The sequence below is a fragment of the Phytophthora parasitica genome, assembly GCF_000247585.1.
Source record: "Phytophthora parasitica INRA-310 unplaced genomic scaffold supercont2.25, whole genome shotgun sequence".
NCBI classification, from domain to species: Eukaryota; Oomycota; class Peronosporomycetes; order Peronosporales; family Peronosporaceae; genus Phytophthora; species Phytophthora nicotianae.
In genome coordinates this window covers 598954-611610 of record NW_008649011.1, presented here as the reverse complement: position 1 = coordinate 611610, position 12657 = coordinate 598954, and the positions used below count along the sequence as shown (strand labels likewise).

The window sequence follows — 12657 nt, the reverse complement described above, 5'->3', positions numbered from 1 at the left end:
CCTTTTGCTGGTTATATTTCAATGCAACCTTTCAGAATGATTGGATCTTCTGTGTCCGAATTGAGCCGTCCCAAGTTGAAGTGTAATTAAAAAATCCAAAATAAAATCTTATCTAGGACACTTTGCGTGGAACGTCGTCTATCTTACAATGCTGGACTTGTACTTGACTTCAAGCTTATTTGGCTCTGTTGTGTCCCCTTTACGACGAGTTGGGCTAAGAATTCCTGGTATTCTACTGTTCCTGATTGATCTTGATCGAAAATATCGAGGAGAAGAGCTGCTTCGTCTCTCGAAAATTCACAATCCAGCACCAATTTCACGAACTGAGCCTCGTTGAGACTGCCTTCTTTATCAAGGTCATACTCGCGGAAAGCACCTTGTACAGTTCCATGAATCGCGAGTATCCGCTCAAGCATCGTCTTCTTTAGATTTTCTGGTAATGGCGTCTTAGAACGCTGTGGCTTGGCTGGTGAGCGACGAACGTGAGTCTTTGGCTTCGCTTTTCCCTTTTCAGGTGACGCACGCTTCTCAACTTTCTTCTGAGGTACCGGCGCAGCTACGCCGCTTTCTTTGAGGGAACCAAATCCAGCGATAAATTCCTTGTAGTCGATGAACCCAGATACGTCACGATCCAGGTGGCGAATGACTTTGCGGATCTCCATTTCTGGAAGCCGATACGACTTCAATACACTGCGGAACTCTTTGTATTCTAGCAGACCGTTGCCGTTGGTGTCAAATTTGCGGAATGCTAAGCGCAAGTCACGAGTTTGATGTGCCATACGCTGAGCCAGCTCGCGTTCGATCTCCAAAATGGATTCCAGCTCCTCCGGGTCGAAGATTTCCTCAGCAGCAGCGGCTGCCATCGCACTGATTCCTTCAGCGGTAGAGCCAGGGTTTATCCTCAGCGGATTGAAGATTACAGAGAATTCCTCAAACGAGATCGTCCCCGATCCGTCCGTATCAAGACGTTTAATCAGCGTATCGATATCGTCATTCTTCACAATGCCGTATCTCTTCATAAAGTGACGGAACTCATCGTGATCCAACTCGCCATTGCCATCACCGTCGTACTGGTAAAACGCTGACTCAATTGAATCGTGACAACTCAATACGCGCTTCATCCACTTAATCTGAAGGTCTCGCATGCGCGCACCTCGAGCATTCTTCGACTCAACTACAGCGACTGGTTTGGCCGCCGAATTTCGTCGAGGTGCTGGAACTTTACCCACTCGAGTCTCGTGGAAAACGCTTTCGAATTCTTCATATCCGATGCATCCATTCCCGTCGACGTCCAGTTTCTTCATCAATGAGGCAATGTCTCCTTCATCTCGAATTCCATATTGATTCATGAGTTTGCGGAACTCGTCACGAGTAATTTCACCGTCCTGGTTGCGGTCCACACTAGCAAAAGCTGACCGCAAGAATTCATGGCCAGCCAGGGCCCCACGAATCCACTTCTCTTCAAGCTCTCTTAATCGAGCAGCACTACCCGTTTTATTTGTGCTTTTTGCATCCGATATACGTGTTGGATCTCTAGTAATTTCGGCTTTTACATTTCGCCTTATAGCGCCTTGATCTCCACGAATTGAACCTGCATGTTGATGTTTATCGCCATGTTCAACACCTTTAGTACCTATATGTACTGGAGGTTGCGTCACCAAGCTCTCCTCTGCGATTCCCGAAGTTGCAACTGTACTCTGGCGTTTATTATCCCGAGCAAAACTTTTCGCAGCGCCTCCTTTATGACGAGCGAGACGTTGGGCATTAAATACTGATAAGAATTCGTGGATATCAATCGTTCCGGAATTGTCGGCGTCCAACCGTTTGAGTAGCATGGAAATATTAGCCTCATCTGTAATCCCGTACTGGCCCATGAAATCTCGAAATTGTTCAAAGTCCATTTCGTTTCTACCGTCGTGATCAAATTCCCGGAAAGCGTTCTCGATAGAATTATGCCGTCGAAGTACTCGCTCCATAAACTGCAATTCTTGTTCCTGCAGCGCAACTAATCGCGACCTGGCACTTCGATCATTCTCCTCTTGAGAAGCTTTCTTTGCAGTCTTTTCTGATCGTATCTCATCGCTGTTTTTAGCGTCAGATGCCTGGTCTAGGCGCTGTAGAGAATTTGCCAGTGCAGGTTTTATCCTACGGTCATTTCTGTCGATTTTGCCAACCAACGCATTCATTTGTTCACTGTTCTTTAGCCTCGCCTTACGTGAAAATTCGTGTTCTTCCCCTTCTGTGCCATCATCGTCACACTTCTTGAAAGTGCTTAGAACTTCACTGTCTGCTTTCAGAGAGGGTTTTATCCTTTGGTTATCAAATGCACGCTTAAATCCTTGGGAACTGATAGACCCACTTCCGTCTTCATCGATCTCATCAATTAGTGCGTCAATTTCAGCATTATCTTTCACGCCATACTCGTACATTAGCCGACGAAAGACCGTGTAGTCGAGTTGGCCAATTCCATCGCGGTCATATTTATCAAACGTAGCGAAAATATCGTTATCCACTTTCAAAGAACGCTTTATCCGACGAGAATACGCTCGTGCAAATTCACTATAGCTGATGGAGCCGCGGCCATCTACGTCGATTTCATCGATCATAGCATCAATCTCGCTATCATCTTTTACCCCGTATTCATGCATTAAGAGCCGAAATTGTTCGTACCCCAGTTCTCCGCTGCCGTCGCGGTCATATTTTCTAAATATCGCGAGAACTTCATCCTCTAATCTATTTTGTTCCTGCTTCTCCTTCTTCAAACGTTTACTGTTTGTCGGTTTACTTTCAGGAACGTTTAGTAACTTCACAATTGTCTGGAAATCAATCCTCTCTTCCTCGTCAGGGTCGATTTCCTGCAATATTGCGCGAAGTTCAGCTGCTTTAAGCTTTACACCGAGTCCGACCAATAGCGCTCCAAACTCCTGATGATCCAGACTATTGCTACCGTCCACGTCATAATGATCAAATTCCGTTCTAATGTCGCGAGACTGACCAGTTTTCTGCTTGGATTTCTTCAGTGTTTCATCCAATTTACTCCGTATCGAAGCCAGGATGTGCTGAAAATCGGTCTCTTTCGATACTTTTGTTGTTCGTACAGGTTGAGCTTGTGATAGTTGAGGCTTCGCTCTCTGCGCAGTAACTTTATCAGCAGCTTTCGGCGGTGAAGGTGCTTGAGCGTGTCCAGGGGCAACTGGAGCGGGCACAGGGGGCCGATAGAATAGTAATCCTGCCGCAAATTCGTCGTAGTCAATCGTTCCAGAGTGATCTCGGTCTAGATAGTCGACAATAATCTGCGTTTCCTCAGATTCGAACTCGTACTTGGCCATGAAGCGCCCGAACTCTTCGTAGTCGAGGAATCCGCTACCATCAGCGTCATACTCCATGAATACTTCACGGATAGATTTACTATGACCCATAACTCGTTGGCGCAGTTTAGTGCGGATGGCTTCCATTGGGTCCTGTACCACTTCAACTACCGGCTTACCGCCTTTACTCGTTGTTCCTTTTGCTTTACTCTTGATCTGAGGCTGCGCGTTCTTCTTCTGTTCAGGCAGCTGTGAAAGCTGCTGTGTTTTCTTGGGAGAATTGCTGGTGTTGGCGTTCTTAGGCGGATAATTCTGCTCAGTTCCGAGCTGTACATCGCCCATGAAGGCGTGGAACGACACGCTCTGGTCTTTGGCTCCCATATGACGCAGTAGTAACTCTGCATCAGTGTCTAGAAAGTCGTGGTCACGGACAAGAGCCCTGAATTGTTGCAGCGTTAATACACCTGCTCGTTCTCGATCATAACGCCGGAACACGTCCTTTACATTCTGTGTATCACTGCGGAGAAGCACTCGATCCAGTAGTTTGCGGTGCAGGTCACGCGCACGAGCAGATATTGCTCCAGCTCCAGGCCCTTCATGGGCAGACGTCATCACGATGAACGGGTAAGAGGCGTCGGAATGGGCAGAGGCAGCGACAGCATGGCACGGTGCGACTAGAATTAGAACAGCGTGTTGAAGTTCTCAAGAGTGATGGTCATTTTCATGTCCCGATGAAAGTGTCTTTTTGAAGTATGTCATACAAATTTCTAAGCGAAAAAAGAAAAAAAAATGATGTGGGCGGTTCAGCTGGAATGTCACTGACGTCAATACACGTGTAAAAGTAAGTTATACCTACAATGTAGCAATCTCTAATCATTCATTAATCATTTGTCCGTGGCGATGAAGCACAACTCCGGAGCTGCGGCGAAGCGCGGAACGAGGCAGAAGCTGCTATGGTCGATGGTGGCAGCGCTGGCAGTGTCGAGTCTCGTTCTGTTGACTTATTCCCACCTGGTTTACCTGCCTGCGCTGACTGGGGGGAGAGGATACCGCCAGTTCTTCCGGTCACGTCGTCGACGTTCTGATAGAATGGGCATGAGCCAACGAGAGTTCTACAAGAAACACACCGAGAGTTTCAATGAAGACCAGAAGATGGTGGTGAACATGACGCGTCATGCGTGGCATGGATACCGCAAGTTTGCAGGCTGGAGCGACTATCTCAGTATGCCGACACTTGTAGGAAAAACTGTGTATGGCCACGACATGGCTCTTACGACTGTGGACTCACTCGATACGCTCTTCATTATGGGGTTGCACGAGGAGTTTGACGAGGCCAGTGCGTGGATCAAGGCGAATCTAAGCGACATCATGTTCCAAGACAGCATTGTGAGTTTCTTTGAGATCACCATTCGATCTCTCGGAGGGTTGCTGTCTGCGTACTACCTCTCAGAAGAAAAGCACTTTTTGAGTCTCGCTGATAAGCTGGGACGAGCTCTCCAGATGGGGTTTACCTGTAGAGCTTCTGTTCCGTGCCACACTGTTGATCTCCAGGTAGATGGAGTGTGTATGTGAAGGAATAGTATTGCTATGCCTAACTCGTGAATGGCTACCCTAGGGGTATACAAGCTACGGAGAGCCGCATTTGTCAGAGGCTGGGACCTTCCAACTGGAATTCGAGTACCTCGCACATGCTACACAAAATGACTCGTTCCTGCTCCAGGTGAAGCACGTCAACAACATTGTACGTAAATGCTTGGTTCCATTTTGTTTTATCTTTATCTAATCCACGTACGACTACTTAGATGGCCAAGTTAGTCGAGACGAACTACTCGAACGGGTTGATCCCTGTGAGGATGGACTGGAAGTTTTTAGAGTAAGCTCTTCTTGTGCGTTGTTGCTTGGTTGCCACTAAAAACATGTTTAGACCGCAGCAAGGCGCCGTCATATCCTTGGGTGCTCTAGGCGACAGCCATTACGAATATCTTTTGAAGCAATGGTTGCTCACCGGGAAGCAGGACAGCAAGCTTAGAGAAATGTACGTCAGATCTGTGGAAGGGATCAAAGCTGAGCTAGTGGGGCGCTCTTATCCGTCCAACTACGCGTTTGTCGGCAAACTACTTGAGACTGGAGAACTCGAGCCTGCCATGGAGCATTTGACCTGCTTTGTACCGGGAATGCTGGCGCTAGGATACTATCACGGTATGCCAACCTCACATCTCGAGCTAGCCAAGGAGCTCACAGAAACGTGCGTTCAGGTAAGTTTTTTTTTTTCTTTCTTGTCAAAGTAATTATCAACTCACTCGAGTTTTTTTTGAGCAGATGTATCTCCAATCGGCGTCACAACTGGCACCTGAAATGACTCTGTTCGCTGCCCAAGTGAATCCAGATGACATCCAAGGAACGCAACCGGAACTGATTGCTTTCCCGCAGCAAGATTACAATATCTTGCGACCCGAGACTGTGGAGAGTCTGATGATCCTTTATCGAGTCACAGGCGACGAAATCTATCGGGAGCACGGCCGTACCATCATGAAAGCCTTTGAAAAGCAGAGCAAGGTGCGTGGTCCGAAATGTCTAGATTCTAGAGTTTTCACCGGATTCAGATCGACCCCGTAACATTTTTTTTCTGCCGCAGGTTGAAGCAGGTGGCTACCGCAGTACTTCAAATGTTTGGTACGGCGAGCTGACAACGATGGCAGGACCGATGGAAAGCTTCTTCATCGCGGAGACGCTCAAGTATCTTTTCCTGCTCTTCTCGGACGATGACATTCTGGCGCTTGATGAGATCGTGTTTAACACTGAGGCGCACCCATTTCCGATGTGGCGATAAGAGAGAAAAACTCAGCCCCCTGAATTGTGTAGCCATCGCGTGGGAGAAGAGAACTGGTTGTTCAAGTAGAGAACGTTTTGGCGCATTTCTTCTACCACTCATGGTGATGTCTGACTGTATTAATCTATGCGTCCAAATAAGATACAACTGTAGGAACAGTACTGACAAACAATTCTACATAGATCAACAACCATAGGATATTCGTTTACAGAGTGCAGTCCCTTTTTGCGCAAATCACAAATTTGCGTGCGACTCGTTCCTGAACTGTTCCGCCCACTGGCGTGGACAACCCGACGAGACCTTGCTCAGACACCGGCAGCATGAGTTGCTATGAGCAGCGCAACGCTACGTCTAACACCCTAACGCCATTGCTGGCATTTACAAGTTCGACGTGAGCTCCTGCCTAGATACATGTAAAGATATCTGGCCGCAATATAGTCCACGAAACTGCCGCTCATTGCAGCTGAGAGAAAAATAGTCCCAAAAAAGGCCACATCTATGGTCCCGCCTCGTCTATATCACGGTGCGATAAATTCCCATCCAACTCAGCAGACACACGCCACAAACCGAAGCGAGATCCACAAGAGACTTTATCATGGGTGCAGCGCTGTGCTCGTGTGGCGGCCCGGAAGACCAAGGGCTCAATGGCTTGGGCTACGACCGGCTAGGCAGTCTCAAGACCGGTCGTGTAGCTGCCGTTGTAGGCAAATATGGCGCTTTCCCGCCCAAATATCATCATCTCCAGCATCCAGAGCACAGTTCGCTTCTACTGAGTCGCGGTGAGACGTACGCGCTGTCAGACGACGCGCACGACGAAGGAAGCGACGGCACGTACGGTGGCAACGCCCAGGCGTACGCCGACGCCTTCCGAGCCAAGCTACAGGAACCGCCACTGAGTCCTCGCAGTAAATTCAATCTACTGAGCTCTCGCTTGGCATTAGGCAGCTTAGCCACCACAGAGAGCAGCAGGGACTCGGGCAGTGACGAGGACGCAGTTAAGCAAAGCAAACAGCGCGGTTGGAACTCGTATGCGTTCCCAGACGAGGAGAGCGACGACGACGACGAGTCCGTCACAGAGGAAGACTGGAAACAGCGCGCCAACCCACTCATCACAATCATCGTGCCTCCCGGACCATGCGGACTCGTGTTACAAGTGGATCGCGACGACTCCGGCGCTCCTGTAGTGGACGGATTTGTCCGTAAATACGACGGCAGGAAGAGCACAATTGAGAACTCTGGGCTCGTCAAGAAAGGCAGCGTGCTGTGCGCTATCAACGACATCGACGTGACGCGCATGCCGCTCAAGGAAGTTATCCGCACCCTCAACCTGTCGTCACACCTCGAGCGCGCCTTCACGTTCCGAAACGGCTACCAGCACCGCAACTCGATGTGATCAAGAAGAGAAGAAGATCGTTGCATGTGCCCTTTTTTTATAAGAATTCCCAAAAATGAGGTTCAAGAAGGAGGCCTTCATTAGTGTAAAGGATATGGCTGTATATAGGCTTGCGGGCAGCAACGCAATCAACTACATGTACAAGACACGAGTTCCTCTTGGTTCGTTTATTGTGCAGGACAAGTGCGTTTATCAGTGGCTAGGCTACCAGTCTACTTCTCGTCCTTAGCTTCGTCCTCACTGGACTCGGTCTCACTATCCTTCGCTTCGGGTGTTGTCTCGGGTGCCTTGGCCTTGTCTGCTTCATATTGGTCTGCATCCTTCCAGGACTCCTCCACGAACTCCGTGTACGTCTTGTTACCGCCAAACGGACGAGGACCCAGTACACGCACGATGTCTCCGTGGTTGATAGTCTCGTTCTGCAGCAATTCCTCGGCCAGTTCATGCAGCTGCGTCTGCTTGTCCATCAGAAGCTGCTTGGTGCGTTCGTACGCGTTGTGTACGATCTTCTGCACTTCCTCGTCCATGATCTCGGACGTCTTGTCACTGTAGAGCTTGTCCGGATACGCTCCTTCCTCCCGAGGGAACGAGAGCTGGCCCACACGGTCGTTCATACCGTACAACTGCACCATCGAGTAGGCGATCTGGGTCACACGACGAAGGTCATCGGACGCGCCGGTTGTGATGCGACCATCAAAGTTCACAAACTCCGACGCACGACCACCGAGAGCCATGCACATCATGTCCGTCAAAGCCTCACGACTGTGCAGAGCCACCTCCTTTGGCAGATACTGCGCGTAACCGAGCGATCCCTTGCCACGCGGCACAATCGTCACCTTCAGCAATGGGTCAGCGTGCTCCAAGAACCAACCAGCCACAGCGTGTCCAGCCTCGTGGTATGCGACCGTTTTCTTCTCCTCCGGAGACATGATGCGGTTGGTCTCCAGTCCTCCGATCACACGGTCGGTAGCCTGTTCAAAATCCTTGAACGAGATGTTGGTGCCATTCCGTCGTGCGGCCACAATAGCAGCCTCGTTACAGATATTCGCGATCTCAGCACCCGCGAAACCAGGCGTGAGTGCAGCCATCCGACGTGCGAAGTCGTCCACGTTGCCATCGAGCGTTAAGCCTTGCAGATGCACCTTAAAGATCTCGCGACGGCCCTTGATATCCGGGACGTCCACGGTGATCTGCCGGTCGAATCGACCGGGACGAAGGATAGCCTTGTCTAGAATATCAGCTCGGTTCGTACCAGCGAGCACCACAACACCCTCACTCGAGTTGAAGCCATCCATCTCGACCAGCAGCTGGTTCAGAGTATTCTCACGCTCATCGTTGCCACCCGAGAAGTTTCCTTTGCTTCGAGCACGCGCCACAGCATCAATCTCATCGATGAACACGATGCACGGAGCATTGGCACGAGCCTCCTTGAACAGGTCACGCACACGAGACGGACCCACACCGACGAACATTTCAATGAAATCCGAGCCGGAAATGCTGAAGAACGGGACGCTGGCCTCACCAGCTGTGGCCTTAGCCAACAGCGTCTTACCCGTACCGGGTGGGCCAACAAGCAGAGCACCCTTGGGGATCTTGGCACCGAGCTCCGTGAAGCGCTTCTGGTTACGCAAGAAGTCCACGAACTCCATGATCTCCTTCTTAGCTTCATCCACGCCAGCCACGTCCTTGAACGAGATCTTAATGTCCTCCTTGGTGATCTTTTTGGCCGGACTCTTGCCCACCTTGAAGATGTTGCCAATACCGCCGCCACCGCCGCCTGCTCCTCCGCCGACACCACGCATGGTCATGAGCAGGAAGCCGATCAACACAATAGTCGGCAGGAACTTCATCAGCTCCGTCGTGAAGCTAATCTCGTTGGTGTACTGCACGGGAATATAGTCGTGAGGGCGAATACCCATCTGATGTTGTGCGTGCTCAATCTGTCGCTCAAAGCCTTCCACAGTGCCGATGTTGAAGTAGTAAGTCGGGCTGTTGATGGGGCGTCCAGTAGCGCCACCACGTGATCCCAAACCAGGCAAGCTTACTCCTCGGCCACTGCTAGGTTGACGGTCTGACTCAGCAAAGTCATGCTCGTGGTGTCCCTTAGCGTGAGGGTCGTTCCAGTCCGAGAAATCATTGGCATTGCCGTGCGTAGAGCTCGCTCCAACTGGCTGCGTTGCACCTGCCATGTCGTTTAGAAACACCTTGACGTATTTCTTGTTGACCACCACGAGCTTTTCCACACGTCCAGACTCCAGGAAAGTGTTGCGGAATTCCTGATACGTAATTTCCTGCATTGGCTTGTCAATAGATGCCAAGTCTGACAGGAACAGGGCAGCTACTGCCAGAGGGACCAGGTAGGCCATGCCATCTTTGCCGTTGGGGCCTCCACCGCTTCCTGAACCTCCACTGCCTCCAGTCTTTTTCTCTGCTGTCTTGGAGCTTAATTTCTTGACGTCTCCAGCTCCTTTCTCACCTGTCTTGGGGGCAGTTTTGGGCGGACCACCGGCTTTGCCAGCGCCACTAGCACCGTTCTTGGGGTAGAAACGACCGAAACCTTTGGGGATATTCTCCTGAAGCCATGTCGCCCAGCTCAGCGGCTTGTCCGCGTTCGTCCTTCGGACTGTGTTGATAATGACAATATTGTTTAGCTGCGTTTGCCATAAATGACGCATTGTATTATTACGTACGGAACGTGTGCGGGCGCGTGGACTGCAGCACTTGACGCATCATCATCGGGTTCTGCTGGACACCACGGAGCACTCCACGCATTCCATTGCGCTGCAGCGAGCTTCCCAGTTGCTGTAAGCGAAGAATAAAAAAAAGATTAGGAAATCTACTAGTGAAGTATCTTGGGTTGAGCTAGGAAGACGGACCTGCTGCAGCAAGTGCAGATGCCGCGCGTTGCGAGGGTCACGCAGCACCGAGGCAGCCTCGCGGCGCAGGCGCTGCGTCGACGTCGCGGCCAGCATCATATTCGCTTGGAGTACAAAACTGAGAGCTTGCCCCCTTTTGCGAGCCTCACGTTGTTGCCCAGTCAACAAGTACACCTTCCAGAATTAGTTTGTTTGTGCGTTTCAATAGAAAAATAGTATTGGGAAGGATATGTTACTGCAGAGTTTTGGTTGGCTTGTGTTCACCAAAGTTAACACTAAAAGTTTTATTATGTGTAGCAGGGATCAGATATTATAGGTTTCTGCCCTCTATGTTGCTCGAAGGAATGTTGGTAAAGAATTCGTGCGACTTTGCAGTAACTTTCAGTTCACGCAACATTTGTCTAAACAACCTTCGCGTTACATCCAACAGTGACTGGAGGAGAGCAAGTTACGCAAGGGGCTGTCGAGATTGAGCAGCTATTCGTTCATTTCGCCCCAAAGAAGCAGAGAACTACTGAAGACAATGGCTGACGCTGCACCTGCGCCCGCTGGAGAACGTGGAGGATTTGGCCGTGGCCGTGGTGGCCGCGGTGGCCGTGGTCGCGGCCGTGGTCGCGGCCGTGGTCGTGAGGAGTCCAAGGAGTGGGTGCCCGTCACCAAGCTCGGACGCCTGGTAAAGGAGGGCAAGATCGGCTTGCTCGAGGAGATCTACCTCTTCTCGCTGCCCATCAAGGAGTGCGAGATCGTCAACTACTTCCTGGAATCGTCGCTCAAGGACGAGGTCATGAAGATCATGCCCGTGCAGAAGCAGACCACGGCCGGTCAGCGTACGCGCTTCAAGGCCTTCGTGGCTGTGGGTGACAGCAACGGCCACATCGGTCTTGGTGTCAAGTGCGCCAAGGAAGTTGCCACCGCCATCCGTGGCGCCATCATCCTGGCCAAGATCTCGCTTGTGCCCGTGCGTCGTGGCTACTGGGGCCGTATGGTCGGTGCCCCGCACACCGTGCCCAACAAGGTGACGGGCAAGTGCGGTTCCGTCCGCGTGCGTCTCATCCCGGCTCCCCGTGGTACCGGTCTGTGTGCCGCCCCCGTGCCCAAGAAGCTTCTGGGTATGGCCGGTATTGAGGATTGCTACACCTCGGCCCGTGGCCACACGCGTACCCTGGGTAACTTCGTCAAGGCTACCTTCTACGCTCTGCGTGCCACGTACGCGTACCTGACCCCGGACCTCTGGGAGCAGCACACGTTCGGCCCTTCGCCGTACCAGGAGCACACTGACTTCCTGGCCAAGACCGCCATCAAGAAGTAAGGCGCTTTTCTGGTGCTGAAGTCTGCTCGGCAGTAAACTCTGTTTTGGTCAAGCACAAGGACGATTTGTGAAGCGTAAGTTGGTTTAGCGAGGGAGGAAAGCGTGGATCTGAAGCGCTACGGTGCGACGGTGTCGACCTCCTTCATTTGTAGTGATAGTGGCTCGGGGAGAGCGTCGGGGCGACGCTACGGTGCGTAGGTGTCGACCTTGAGTGACTTCAATACAAAGAAAGCGATTACGTCTTCTACTAGATTCTCCTTTTCTATTCGTAACATTGTGCAAATTGACTTCGTAACATTACGATGCAAGCCAGAGCTATCTTACTTGTCCTTCTTGGATTCGTCGTTTGCTTCACCTTCCGATGTGTTGGCGTGGTGATCCTTAATGACGCCCACGCTTTGCTCCAGCAGGAACGACACGATGGGCGTGATGGTCTCCAACTTCTTCTGTAGTACGGTGGCGACGTCCACCACTCGCTCTTTGAGCGCCTGCACCTTCTTGTCGTTCATTGGTGTTGCCTCCTCGGCGGCCTTGAGCTGATCACGCACCGCCTTAAGCTCTGCACCTGCGACTAGCACCACCTCGAACGCAAACAACTCATTCATGAAGGACCTACAGCAGCACGCATTAGAATATCTTGAAAACAAGCGTTGACCTGCAAGTACCCCCAAAACGAAGTGGGGTCGTACGTTCTGTAGATAAATCAATAGGCAACACAGCGTGATTAGAGAGTTTCACCCCGAACGAGTAACGTTAACGCAATATTGGCCTTCGTACCCGAGTACCGGCTGTTGCACTGCCGATCGCTCGGCAGCCACCTTCCACTTACGATAGAGGAAGGTGAGCACGGGGAGCAGTAGCAGCATGCCGTGCCATAGGCCCTTCCAGTACGCCGATGAGTCTTCCATCTCGCAAAGTCGATCACTGACAAGTGTCGCTGT

The 12657-nt window shown here is 51.1% G+C and overlaps 6 protein-coding genes across 8 annotated transcripts; 3 read left to right on the top strand and 3 right to left on the bottom strand.

Moving 5' to 3' along the window:
• Position 1: 1 nt before the first annotated feature.
• On the bottom strand, positions 2-3920 carry PPTG_11878 (hypothetical protein; the record flags this gene model as incomplete). The annotated part of the gene is made up of 1 exon (XM_008907077.1): positions 2-3920. The coding sequence occupies one exon, from the start codon at positions 3918-3920 to the stop codon at positions 144-146; it is 3777 nt and encodes a 1258-aa protein (XP_008905325.1). The 3' UTR covers positions 2-143.
• Positions 3921-4163: 243 nt separating this feature from the next.
• On the top strand, positions 4164-6370 carry PPTG_11877 (hypothetical protein). 3 transcript variants are annotated; one of them, XM_008907076.1, is made up of 6 exons: positions 4164-4859; positions 4924-5049; positions 5111-5181; positions 5233-5553; positions 5628-5864; positions 5944-6370. In XM_008907076.1, the coding sequence occupies exons 1-5, from the start codon at positions 4209-4211 to the stop codon at positions 5665-5667; spliced, it is 1209 nt and encodes a 402-aa protein (XP_008905324.1). In that variant the 5' UTR covers positions 4164-4208; the 3' UTR covers positions 5668-5864; positions 5944-6370. The 3 variants fall into 3 exon arrangements, with proteins under 3 accessions (XP_008905324.1, XP_008905322.1, XP_008905323.1); XM_008907074.1 differs by having other exon boundaries at positions 5233-5563; XM_008907075.1 differs by having other exon boundaries at positions 5233-5563; positions 5628-6370.
• On the top strand, positions 6369-7756 carry PPTG_11876 (hypothetical protein). Its single transcript, XM_008907073.1, has one exon. The coding sequence runs from the start codon at positions 6734-6736 to the stop codon at positions 7529-7531; it is 798 nt and encodes a 265-aa protein (XP_008905321.1). The 5' UTR covers positions 6369-6733; the 3' UTR covers positions 7532-7756.
• Positions 7643-10592, bottom strand: PPTG_11875 (hypothetical protein). Its single transcript, XM_008907072.1, has 3 exons — positions 10408-10592; positions 10222-10333; positions 7643-10154 (listed from the first exon to the last, which is right to left on the bottom strand). Exons 1-3 carry the CDS (start codon positions 10504-10506, stop codon positions 7744-7746), a joined length of 2622 nt encoding a protein of 873 aa, XP_008905320.1. The 5' UTR covers positions 10507-10592; the 3' UTR covers positions 7643-7743.
• A 230-nt stretch (positions 10593-10822) lies between these two features.
• PPTG_11874 (40S ribosomal protein S2) lies at positions 10823-12027 on the top strand. Its single transcript, XM_008907071.1, has one exon. The coding sequence runs from the start codon at positions 10931-10933 to the stop codon at positions 11714-11716; it is 786 nt and encodes a 261-aa protein (XP_008905319.1). The 5' UTR covers positions 10823-10930; the 3' UTR covers positions 11717-12027.
• Positions 11819-12657, bottom strand: PPTG_11873 (hypothetical protein). Its single transcript, XM_008907070.1, has 3 exons — positions 12494-12657; positions 12406-12408; positions 11819-12328 (listed from the first exon to the last, which is right to left on the bottom strand). The coding sequence occupies exons 1-3, from the start codon at positions 12622-12624 to the stop codon at positions 12037-12039; spliced, it is 426 nt and encodes a 141-aa protein (XP_008905318.1). The 5' UTR covers positions 12625-12657; the 3' UTR covers positions 11819-12036.

What these genes read in the sequence shown, in the direction of transcription:
- PPTG_11875 (XM_008907072.1), bottom strand. Translation starts at nt 10,506, where the DNA reads ATGATGCTGGCCGCGACGTCGACGCAGCGCCTGCGCCGCGAGGCTGCC. An exon ending in ATCTGCACTTGCTGCAGCAG is followed by an intron (nt 10,334 to 10,407) that starts GTCCGTCTTCCT and finishes CTTCGCTTACAG; the next exon opens with CAACTGGGAAGCTCGCTGCA. An exon ending in CACGCGCCCGCACACGTTCC is followed by an intron (nt 10,155 to 10,221) that starts GTACGTAATAAT and finishes TTATCAACACAG; the next exon opens with TCCGAAGGACGAACGCGGAC.
- PPTG_11876 (XM_008907073.1), top strand. Translation starts at nt 6,734, where the DNA reads ATGGGTGCAGCGCTGTGCTCGTGTGGCGGCCCGGAAGACCAAGGGCTC.
- PPTG_11874 (XM_008907071.1), top strand. Translation starts at nt 10,931, where the DNA reads ATGGCTGACGCTGCACCTGCGCCCGCTGGAGAACGTGGAGGATTTGGC.
- PPTG_11877 (XM_008907074.1), top strand. Translation starts at nt 4,209, where the DNA reads ATGAAGCACAACTCCGGAGCTGCGGCGAAGCGCGGAACGAGGCAGAAG. An exon ending in GCCACACTGTTGATCTCCAG is followed by an intron (nt 4,860 to 4,923) that starts GTAGATGGAGTG and finishes TGGCTACCCTAG; the next exon opens with GGGTATACAAGCTACGGAGA. An exon ending in CCTTTGAAAAGCAGAGCAAG is followed by an intron (nt 5,865 to 5,943) that starts GTGCGTGGTCCG and finishes TTTCTGCCGCAG; the next exon opens with GTTGAAGCAGGTGGCTACCG.
- PPTG_11873 (XM_008907070.1), bottom strand. Translation starts at nt 12,624, where the DNA reads ATGGAAGACTCATCGGCGTACTGGAAGGGCCTATGGCACGGCATGCTG.